The 12720-nt window shown below is 35.7% G+C and overlaps 1 protein-coding gene across 1 annotated transcript in view; it reads left to right on the top strand.

Moving 5' to 3' along the window:
• Positions 1-12720, top strand: part of Dcc (DCC netrin 1 receptor) — a 1075620-nt gene that overhangs the window by 648225 nt on the left and 414675 nt on the right. Inside the window, exon 6 of the mRNA XM_021150630.2 lies at positions 12293-12447. Within this exon, the coding sequence (XP_021006289.1) occupies positions 12293-12447 (155 nt within the window). The remainder of the gene's footprint in view (positions 1-12292; positions 12448-12720) is intronic.

Genomic DNA, 12720 nt, shown 5'->3' with positions numbered 1-12720 from the left:
CAGAATGGCTAAGATCAAAAATTCAGGTGACAGCAGATGCTGGCGAGGATGTGGAGAAAGAGGAACACTCCTCCATTGTTGGTGGGATTGCAAGCTCGTACAACCCCTTCCACTTCCAAAAAACCCTTATGTCATACACTACTATATGTGTGTTTTCACATATCTATGTGAGCATATGTGAACAGACACATTGATATTTCTATTAACACAGTACATTTAACTTAATAGGAAATCATCAATTTCTTACTAATCAGATGCATCCATTTTTTGCAAGTGACATATCATATTTCATTCTTTATGACTAATACAGTAGAATCATTAGTAATCAGTAAAATGTTACAACCTAATTTTATACATATTCTACATAATCTGGAATTTTATATTTTCAAAGTTTTTATTTTATTGTTAATCTATTAGATTTAAACTTCCATGCTAATACACCACACTAGAATATATGCCTTATGAAATCTAAATTTTAATTCACAATACTACTGTGAATCACACACATTCTAATTTTTACTCCTCTATGATTTAAATACATTGTGCAAAGATTTTTTAAATGTAATTTAATTTCTTATGAAAAAAAAGCTATTATTTTTTTAAAAAATGGGTCTTCAATTTGGTAAGATTTTATAACACTTCACGATATACATTCTTTTTTCAGTTTTTGAAATTTCCATTTTAATTATGCAATCTGATCTAATTTGAAGTAAGATATTTAGGATTTCTAGAAACCAAAAATTAAAAATTAAAAAGGCAGAGAGGGACTGGGGAGATGTTTTCATGAAGAAAAGCCTTGCTCCGGTACAAAAAGCCAGACTTAGCTCCAGTGTCTACAATCCCACTACCTTGATAGGGTGATAGGAGGTGGAGACACAAGAATTTTCAGAAGCACAAGGCTTTCAGAAACATGGTATATCCAAAAATAAAAAGACAAAGAAACTGTTTCAAACCAGGTGGAAAACAGAATACACACCTGACCTTGTATTGATGCCCAAGGGATTGTGTACATGCACACGCGCACACACACACACACACACACACACACACACAGTAGTCACAAAATTAGACAAGAGACAGATACAAGTATCAAAGTTATAGGTGCTGGATTTTTTTTTTTTTACCAAATTATCTTAATGGTAAGTCCCTTGTATTTGTTGGTTTAAAAGGAGTATTCTCACTAAGAAAATGAAATAATTATCCTTGACCTGCCTTTGAATGACTCTCAGTGAGTTTTATGGGATGCTTGGGCTGGCATTTATTGTGCTAAGCAATACATTAATGTTCTTCAAATATTATTTTAGTGGCAGCATAAAAAGTAAGCTGGAAGTTTTATTCCCCCTGTTCTTTTTTCTAAATTGAAGCTATATAAATTGTTCATCCTGAACAGTATTTGGACATCTATAAACACCTGCATGTAGGAAGCCTCAAACAACGCTAAATATAGAAAGAAAGCCTGAGAATCCTTCACTCTGTCTTAGCAACAGAGAACGTTCTGGTGCAGCATTGAATTTATGTAGATGCTTAGTATATGTAACATAAACAGAAATCAATACATAAAGTTAATTACACATCAAGATATTGAAGAGTTTAGAGGAAGACAGTCACAGCACTTCCTCTTGGTGAAGTACTTTTAGGCACTCACAGCATTTTTAAAATTCAGAAACAGAGATAAGTAATGAAAGCACATTTATATTCAACCACATTACCATGTTTCCTTTCCCACATCTCTGTCGTCTCTGTCTCTCTTTGCTTTTTCTCTCTTCCTTCTCTCTGTTGTTTTCAGAGACAAGTTTTGCAGTGTATTTACTAAGTTTAAAATTTTCCGAAATCTTCTGATTCCAAGTGCAAACACAAGCACACAGAGACACACACAGACACCCACACCTACACACCAACACCCACAAACCACACACACCAACACACAGTTACAAACTGACACACATCAATACACAAATGCACACTCACACACACACACACACAATTGCACACATGTACAACCTTAGTTCATAAAAATCACTGTACTGTGTTTGAAAAGAAAATCGTGTGAATTTAATTCCCCAAATCTTTAGATTTTACACATCCTTCTGTGTAATTTGACAAAGCTTTGAGTGAACGACACTTACAGCAAGATCCTCTGGATAGTAGTCTTTTCAGGTTCAAGATTCAGGAACATGACAGAGCCCCATGCTGAGAAGGAAAGGCTGCCTGGAACAGAGATCATCATTATAGTCACAATCATTTCCCCAATTGCAGGCTTTGGGTAAAGTGTTAGTTTCCCTGTATTTAGGTGTATAGTGATGCCATTCTCTTCCATACTCATTATTTCCATTTTGGTTTTTTTATCATTTCTCTCTGTAAACATGTGGCAAGTCAACAGTTGTTCTGCACTGTGTAGAGCTCTCCGGTTTCATGGGACTCCTAATTGCCTGGGTTTCTTTGTTGTTCAACAATGTAAAAGGTGCTGTATTCTGTCATCACGGAGAATGTGGCTTTATAAATAAATAATCAAGTGTAGTACGTTAGAATACCATTGTTCCATTGCTTATTGACAGTGAGGACTACCACCTGGGAGTTCTGTCTTGCCTTTTTCCATTGTGCAGGTGTTTTATTCCTGGACGTCCAAGAAACTCTATACCCTTCAGGTTCAATAGTTTAAATTAGATCTACCTCTTATCTTGCCATGTCTAATTATATATTCAATTTTCCAGAAACTTGGAGCGGTATTTCAATGTGCAAATCCACATTTCTTTCTGAGGGACATTTCCCAAAGTTATCTGAGGCTCTATCTCTGCACTCATGTTATCGTGAGTGCCAGTTGTATTAAAGAAGCCTCATTTTATCCTGTCTGCCTCAGTACAGCTTGGGCCTTCACTACTTCTTTTCTTTGCCTTTTCCACTGACATTTTGCTGTGAATATTTCAGGTCTCCTGTCTCTTGGTAATTTGATTTTCTGCTGCATCTCTTTTACGCTTTGTGATTTGTACATTGGTTTTCTAATGATGAGGTTTGGATTTTTTCATTTGGTTTTCTCCCATTTTATTTCTGCCTCTTGTTTTGCCATCTAAGTTTTGACCTCTATTTTCATTTAATCTCTTTACATATTAAGCAACTCCATTGTGTGAAGCAACTTGAAAGCTGTCTTTCTATTCTGTGGTGTGTCCTTTATTTATTCATTGCATTGTATCCTTCCCTTATTCACACACACACACACACATATATATATACAAAAATATATGTGTATACATATATTTAATAAATAAATTTTAAGATATATCACATATCTTAAAATTTAATCATCTAAGTAGTTCTGTATGAATATTATGTTTGCTCCAGTATATTAAGGGTTACCTGGAAACTTAACTTCTGACCTTCGTCAGATACTTTAAACTTCACTTTGAGGCAGGATGATCCAGGTTTTCAGATGTGTAAATAACAAATGTATAGAGGACAATGGCTTCAGATGAAGCTGCATGATACTCTTATAGACCATTCAATCAGCTGGTTGGTTCTATCTCCTACTTCTATTTTTAGAGAGGAACTTGTAAAAAAAATATTCCAATCAACTCTTTATTTCTGTGCTGGATGATTTTGTCAGCTCAACACAAACATCTGTACCTCCAAAAAGGGAACCTAGATTTAAGAGTTGGCTTCATAAGACTGGATTGTAGTCATACCTATGAGCACACTGTTGATTGTGGGTTGATGTGGGAAGACATAGTCCACTGTGGACATTGGCATCCCTAGGTGGGCATGGTCTCTGTAAGGATGGTAGCCAAGCAAGCCAAGGGAAGCACATCAGTTGACATATTTCCTCTGTGATATGTGTTTCAGTTACTGCATCAGAGTTCATGTCTCCAGGTCATGGCTTTGGCTCTCCTCAGTGATGATTCAACCAGAAAGCTAAAACATGCCTCTTCTCAAGTTACTCTTGCCATTGTTTTATTATTACAGAAACCACAACGACAAAACACTAGAACAACTAGAACTCAAGAATATTTTATGCTTCCTTGATAACCATAGCACCTTTTCAATGAGAAGAGGCAAAATGTAGGCTATCTGTAGATCTTACATGAGCTCATGTTTAAAGGTGTAAATGGAAAGGTTGCTGGTGAGTAGACGATTATCTGCAACTCACTGTCTTTCATGGGTCAGGGAAGTGGGTTCAGTATTGCAACTGAATCTATCAACTTGGTTGCGTGTACTGAAAGGTTTCCTCATATGATAATGATAAGTTGGGAAAGTTCTGTTATAATTTATCTAGCTCTTCAACTGGTTCAGTGTAAAATAAGCAAACATAGCTTTCACCCAGGATATTTTCCTCAAATATCTAAAACCTTTACATTTTTCTACTTTCAAATACCAAAAGGACAGACTGTATTATATCTGATTAACAGGAAATGATTGGTGTCTAATTTATGTTTGTAATATTAGTAACAATAATTTGTTCTATTTTCTAATTATGGTTATGCAGATATTTCTCTTTTTTTTAATAATACTTTCTTTTATTACATGAAGTCACAATGAAAGGAAATGCAGTTAGCATGTTGGTTAAAGGTTGGTACAAAGTAATGCTACTATTGATTTTCCACTAAAGTGTGGTACCATTCCCCAAAAATCTATCCAGGAGCCTATAGGTAACTCTCAGGTACTGGGTTAAAAATCTCTGCAATACAAAATTCAAAAAGACTCTTTTTTTAAATTGGGTTTTTATTTCATTTACATTTCCAATGCTATCCCAAATTCCCCCACATGCTCCCCCACCCACCCACTCCCACTTCTTGACCCTGGCATTCCCCTGTACTGAGGCATATTTCTAATATATATACTTATATTATAAATATGTGTGTGTGCATATGTGTGTGTGTGTGTCTGTGTGTGCATGTGTGTGGTTTTTTTTATTTACTTCACAGTGCAAGTAAAAATTCAGAAGATGCCTGGTCCACAGAGTGAGTTCCAGGACAGCCAGGACTATACAGAGAAACCCTATCTCGAAACCCCCCCCCAAAAAAAAATCAGAAGATGAAAATGTTTATCAATTTTATATGTACTACCATATTTACATGTGTGTGTTTATATGCAAGCATAATTGTTGGTGATATGCAGTATCTGCACTAGTGAACTAATTCCCATCCCTTTCTTAACACAAAGGGGTGGTTTCGACATCACTGTGCATATAGAACTAGGGCTTGGGGGCAGAGCTCCTCTTATTTTCATCACAGGCTTGAGCCTAATGGACTCACACTTCCAATTTACTTATAGCTCTCACAATTGAAAAGAGAAATGAAAAGTTCAGTCAGGACTTAGAGAAAAGCAACCGTGATTACAGAGAAAGCCAGCAATGGGGAAAGGCACTGACTGGGATTATTTGTCTGGATAAAGAAAATTGTGTGGAAAGATCTGAAATCATTTCCTAGTATGTATGAAGGACTTTGAAGTAAAGGTTGAGAATCAGATGTTGTTCATTGCCTCATACAGAAGCTGTGTTATATAGAAGAAAGATTTTCTTCACGGATTGTGTGCACAATAACGAGTGCTAATCGGAAGTGGAAATGAAATTCAAAAGATCTGAACTTTCATTTCCCTGTACTGATTAAAATACTGACTGTGGCAACAACAGCAGTTAAGCTTTACAATGATGCTGCTAGTATTCAGCTGTCATAATTCATGTTGATGTTAGAAGAAGAACAATTCCTTATTTCATAGATGCTGTTTCTTACCAGGCTTATGGTTGTTATTCATCTGTAGCCAGAAGATATATCCTGTCACACACACACACACACACACACACACACACACACACACACATATATGTGTGTGTGTGTGTGTTATACTATATTATATATATATTAAAACCAGTGTACACTAGCAAATTTTAGGACCATATAATAATATACATTACATTTATTATTAATAATATGAACATATATATGCTGTGGGAATATACGAAAAGATCTTGAATAACAAAATTAGAGAAAATACAAAGTGAAAACTGCTTTAAAAGTATTACAAAAACTCCAATTAAGATTAATTGCAATAAAAAAAAAAACTTACGTTTTTATACCCAGCACATCATATTCCTACCATTTAAATGTGGAACTTATCCCAACCTTGATGGTCTTGGGAAAGTATAGATAGGTACGTGAAAGAAACAAGTGAAGAAATGCAGGGCTCAACAACTGGTCCTGAAGCAGAAGACTGATAGAGCAGTGATACTGAACAAGATTAGCGAGAAATTTTAAACAGATTTCAATTGTGTCATCACACAAGACAGGCCTAGATGGAAGTTTTCATATGGAAGCTTGTTACTGGGTAAATAAAAGAACTAATTTTTACATTTAAAATTAAGTTCCTTGAAGAAAAGTTTCTTGGACAGCAAAAGTCGGCACAGGGTTAAATTAAACAAAACACATTTGGAAAATGAGATCAATTTCTCATTGTTGGATTGGGCAGTCTTTTGGGAACATTAATTCTGTTTAGGTGTGGTTTTCTCTCCTACTCTGCAGTATGGCTAAGCTCGCATTTGGTACCAGGTGGTTTGCTTCTTAGTCACTGGTTTTCGCATGGAGAATTCTTTCTGCACTACAGACACGGTGGGGTGGGGGCATTCAGCTATTGAGTGGTTAGTTTTTTTCATATATTTACATTCCAGAAAGAACTACTACAATTGTTCTAAAAACAAATGAGTAGATCAAGTACAAAGTGCCCCCTCTGAAGACCCACTGGGTTTTACATTTTTACCCTTTCACTTTTTATTTTATTCATAGTTTATTATGTCCTTTTTAAAAATTATAATGCAATGATATCATTTCCCTCAATATCTTTCCTCCTTCAAACTATCTGAATTATCCCTCTTTGATCTCTTTCAAACTCATGGCATATTCTTACATTAATAGCTACACTTCGCCCCTTCTTAGAATTGGGAACAAAACACCCATGGAAGGAGTTACAGAGACAAAGTTTGGAGCTGAGACAAAAGGATGGACCATCCAGAGACTGCCCCACCCGGGGATCCATCCCATAATCAGTCTCCAAACGCTGACACCATTGCATACACTAGCAAGATTTTGCTGAAAGGACCCTGATATAGCTGTCTCTTGTGAGGCTATGCCAGTGCCTGGCAAACACAGAAGTGGATGCTCACAGTCAGCTATTGGATGGAACACAGGGCCCCTAATGAAGGAGCTAGAGAAAGTACCCAAGGAGCTGAAGGGGTCTGCAACCCTATAGGTAGAACAACAATATGAACTAACCGGTACCCCCAGAGCTCATGTCTCTAGCTGGATATGTAGCAGAAGATGGCCTAGTTGGCCATCATTGGGCAGAGAGGCCCCTTGGTCTTGCAAACTTTACATGTATGCCCCAGTACAGGGGAACACCAGGGCCAAGAAGTAGGAGTAGGTGGGTAGGGTATCAGGGTGGGGGGAGGGTATGGGAACTTTCAGGATAGCATTTGAAATGTAAATGAAGTAAATACCTAATAAAAATTGAAAAAAAAAGCTATTATATGCATTATATTTATATATAATTGTATTCTTAAATATAACCTCCTTAGTCTATATACTGTTACTTTTAGATCATTTTTGAATGAAGTAAAGACTGAATGTTGAAAGTAGTAATAATTGCCTGCCCCAGGGAAGAGAAGGAAAGGCACACCAATTGGTTATCCAATGCTAAATGGTCATCATTCTTACAGAGAAATGGTGGTTACTAAAAGATCATGTAGATTTTTCCTAACAAAAACTGTATGTTATGATGCATGTTAGGTATTCACTGAAGTGATTTGTACTGCCTTCTGTTCATTTATGCCACGAGAATTACAGAAAGGCATTGTTGAAGAGGTCATAATTTGAAAGCAAGTTAGGTTGTAGGGTGGGGTGGGTGAATGGACCTGGAAGACATTGGAGAACGGAGGGAAAATGGAATTATATTTTAATTACATTTTTTAAAGTTAAAGTATTTATTAAAAAGAAGTTATTTGTCATTTCAAAGAGCTATGACAAATCTTTAAAATGTATAAAACCTCTTAAACTCCAAATAACACTGAAAACATTAATTTTGTATAATAAAAATCTTTAAAATAATAATGTTTGTTACAGACCTAAAAAATGAGAATTATACAATTTTGTTTTATTTAAAACATATTAATAAAGAAAAACAATAACTTATATAAATATAAAAATGCTTGAAGCCATGAGTGAAGATCATGGAGCAAAAAAAGAACTAAATATACATTTGGGATAATCATGGTATTGATGAAACCCATTCCAATAGATTGGTTGCTGTTGAGGACTTTGGTCCTCAAATAACAAAAGCAGCTTTATTGTGTTAATGTAAGTGACTAAACACCACACAGATATTATAAAGGGAGTCAAATACATTTAGAGGAAACATACCCAAATGTAAGTTTGACCTATGCTGCCCTATCTATGCCAGAAGGCATCTGAAGGAATATGTCATGTAGATTGATCTTTATTGAAGATAAAAATCTCATTCAAGAATTGTTATATTTTTCTGCATCCTGTTCATTGACAGTTGACTTGGATCAGCATTTTCTTGGCTATAATATTTTTCAGAATCTTTAATGTACTACATAGACATAAAGACCCTAGAAAATCAAAACCTTGTTATTTCCAGTCACGAGTTTCATTTTATCCAAAGAAGTCAAATGTAATTAAAATCCATATCTTGTTGGAAACTGTCATTGTATCATTTATATTTGATAGGTTTGAAATATCATGGTACTCAGGTTTTATTTTTTTTTCCTTTTAAAGCAATGGCTGCAAGTAAATAGTTTCAAATGCTGGAATTATTGCTTTCATAGAATGGAAAGGCAGATGTATAAACAAAAGAAGATCGAAAACCAGTCACATGCTCAGGGCGTTGCACTCAAGACCCTTCATCTGGCTGGGAGATAACACATATAAAATGTGACTTAGCTAACACTTCTTAATAAATATTGAACACAGAGCTAAAATATTAAGTGAAGGAGAAAAAGACAAAACCTCACATACAACTGGAATGCAAGTTGCCTCTAACAGAAGGAATAGAATTTTTCTGATCTGAGGAGTCCATCCTAGGTAGAGATCCATGACTCAGCAGAAGCTAATCCTTACCTGTAGATAAGCAATGTTCACCCTTTAGTTGCTTTTCCATCTTTAAAACAAATCAACAACAACAACAACAACAAAACCTGACTATACCATTGTAAACGTCAATTTCTTCCACTAAATAATTTGATTATTGTAACAGTTAATATTATATTTAAAGTTTAGGCTACTATACTTGAGAGTCCAAAAAGCAAAACAAAATGAAACAAAAAAATTAAAATTCTCTAACATGAAATCATGTAAGCCCCTAATTTGTACAAACTGGACCCTAGCTTTCCCTTTATTTTCAAGACATTGGAAACTATTCCTGACCTGACTAATCTTGTAAAATGTGCTGTTCTATAAAGATAGTAGTAGGTCATTAGACTAACTTCTCTTTCTGCCTTTGTAATCAAACTTGCTTCCTCTCCTAACAATAGATGACTAGGACAACTGCAAAACATACATGCTGAAACTTGAGCCTACCTAAAAATAGACATAATACAATTTAATTTTGTGTGGTTTGCCTTTATGTATGCCTCATATGTAGCAGAGGATGGCCTTGTTGGACATCAATAGGAGGAGAGGCCCTTGGTCCTGTGAAGGCTTGATTCCCCAGTGTAGGGGAATGCCAGGATGGAGAAGAGAGAGTGGGTGGGTGGGTGAACATCTTTATAGAAGCAGGAGGAAGGGGTATGGATTAGGGGGTTTTCAGAGGGGAAACCAGGAAAGTGGATAACATTTGAAATGTAAATAAAGAAAATAGCTAATAAAAAATTCAAGGTGTTAAAAAAAAACAAGAAAATAACATACATTTTTAAATATCATGAAATTACATATGTCCATACACACACATACACACACACACACACAATGTCCACGTTTATGAAGATATTTGTATAGATTATGGACAATAAAATAATATACGAGCTATGCATTCTTGTTGGCTCTGCGACTGTTTTCCTGGAAAATGTGTGTTGTTTATCTACATCACCTGTCTCTATTCTCAATTCTTCTCTCTACATTGTAAGTGAGGATAAAATCGGAGGCATTTATACTGAATACACAGAGTAAGATTAAAACCCATTCCATTCTGACTCCATCACTGGCATTCGGGAAAACTGCATCCTTTTGTAGCTACTCTGTATATTCTAGATGCCTTTCCTCCTTTCTTGCACCGTGACCCTTCCTGTTCCTATTCCTAAAATTTTAGGTCGTCTTTCTATTCTGTTTCACGTCATTTCTTTCTTTCTTCATCTTCTCCCACTCTGACACATATTCTATGCATATAGACACTCATATTATTGATTTGTTTCACAGCAGGTGATTACTTTGAAGATACACTACTGAATGTGTCCAATATTGCAAACCTCCAAAGCACCAATGTATTTCCAAAACCTGACGAGAGCAAGCAGTTTGATTGAGCAGGCTTAGGGCGTTTCCCAGCCCTAGGAGAAACAGGTCGAGTGGTTTGGAGTGTGTAGACAGTTGCTATCATTTCTAAAATAGCTCTCAGAACACACTTCCATCATCTCTGAGACCCTATAAACATCTCTGAGTTACTCTTCCCCCAGAATGTTAGATGGCAAAAGAGACAGTTACAGCAGAGTGGTAAAGAATGGGGGCAGGGCAGCAGACTGCCAGGCTCTTAATTTACAAGGAGTGTAATTTTGACGAAAGTTATGTAAATGCCGTGTAGTGTAACACTTTTTGCTTTAAAATAATTATAATACATCATGTCTCAGAGAACTATGATGAAACTGCTAAATATAAAGAGAGTGGACTAATAAATTCTACTTTGTCTTTACCCAAGAAATACTGCCTGTTGACTGGTAAATAATCAGTGGATGCAAATCTGTGTAAAACTGAGGACAGAGTTGTAAAGATTCCGCACATATATATGTCCTCAGAGGCACTCAATAAATATTTCAGATGTCTTTTGGTACATTGTCAGTGAACTTGGCAAAAGAATCAGAAAAAAACCATCATTATGCTAATAATATTATCAATATTAAATACATAATTTAGCCCTGTATACAGTGTTTAGAACAGCTCTGAGACATTTCTTTTCATGACTTTGGAGCATGAATATTCATGACTCTGTGTCCAGTCATCTAAATCAATTGCCCTAGTGAAAGATTAAAGAAATTAAAAGGAGTTTAGTCCTGGAGGTTCAAATGTTTAGCTACAAATCAAGACTGAGAAAAAAAAAAGATGAAATTATGATGTTTATACAGTCTCTGTCTGTTGCCATAGTTCTTGGTGAGAAACAAAGACTCTGTGAATACTTATGGTGGTGTCCAGGGAAAGCCTGGTAGTCCTGGTTTGAAGTAGGAAAATGTATAGTTACTCAAATGTACAGAAACTCTCACTCACTGCATACTGAACATGGTAAAACCACGATACAAACAAAGACTGACTTGGAAAAAGGATACTAAAGCTGCAAGTTTTCTACATAAAACAAGCTCATGGCTGATACCTCACTGAATTTTATGTTGCTTCTTAGACTACATGAATAGTCAAGTCCTATTTCAACTTAACTCTCCACATTGCTGGGGTAAATCATACCCAATGTTTTACCTCCTGGTTTTGAGGAACTGAGCTAGTGTCATTAGCTGTGTTTTATTGTAGTTTTCTTTCAAAAACACTCTCATTATGGAACAACTGTTATTATGGTAATTAAGAAGTTAAATGAAATTAGTTGATGACATACCATACTCAGGAAATAATCATATATAGTATAATTATATGATACAGTAGGTAGTTGCTAAAACAATATGTATGTGTTAATAAGATCATTACAAGGTTCTTTTCACTAGAGAGCATCTATAACTAAAGTGCAATGAAATGTATTGTTACAGATCTTTCTGATCTCATTATCTGAATTGCCTGTATATGTAAACTTACTGTTTGTCTCCTAAGATACAGTTTCCTAAGCGTTATCTACTTCTCAGTTCATAGAACAAATGAATACAAACCTTTTTGGTCTTCAAAAATATTGTTTGCATGTGTTTTTCTCAGAGACATTTTATTCCTTTCATGTGGTCCAACATTGTTAATTGCATTGTGTTTGGGGGGAAATTCATGTCTAGGAAGCTAAGAGTTGGTAAGTAAGAGAAATGACCGAGCACTGTTTTCACTTTAGTGATACCTCAGCACATACAACCATGTGCCCACTCATTCCCTGTTTTGTGTCTTTGCAGTTCCGCCCTGGTTTTTAAATCACCCTTCCAACCTCTATGCCTATGAGAGCATGGATATTGAGTTTGAATGTGCAGTTTCTGGGAAGCCTGTGCCCACTGTGAATTGGATGAAGAATGGAGATGTGGTGATTCCGAGTGACTATTTTCAGATAGTGGTAATTATATTCTTTTTGTATTTGTTTTGCAATCCTAGTCATCATTTGCATTCTCCCTTTAAATTTTTTCTTCTGTAAAGTGAAAGCTGGAGAAGTGGCCCAAGGTCTTTGGAGGATCCAGAAATTGTGTGTGCGTCCCAAACACATCAGTTTCTGGTAAAAGAATTGTTTTAGGAAAACAAATAATTTGTAAATTTGAAATTTTAGGCAGTTAATATAGCATGTTTTGTTTTTACAAAAGGGAGAGAAAGAAGGAAAGAAGGAAGGAAGGAA

The sequence above is a fragment of the Mus caroli genome, chromosome 18, assembly GCF_900094665.2.
Source record: "Mus caroli chromosome 18, CAROLI_EIJ_v1.1, whole genome shotgun sequence".
NCBI classification, from domain to species: Eukaryota; Metazoa; Chordata; class Mammalia; order Rodentia; family Muridae; genus Mus; species Mus caroli.
Note: the sequence above shows the minus strand (reverse complement) of the source record. Positions and strands in the feature narration are given on the sequence as shown.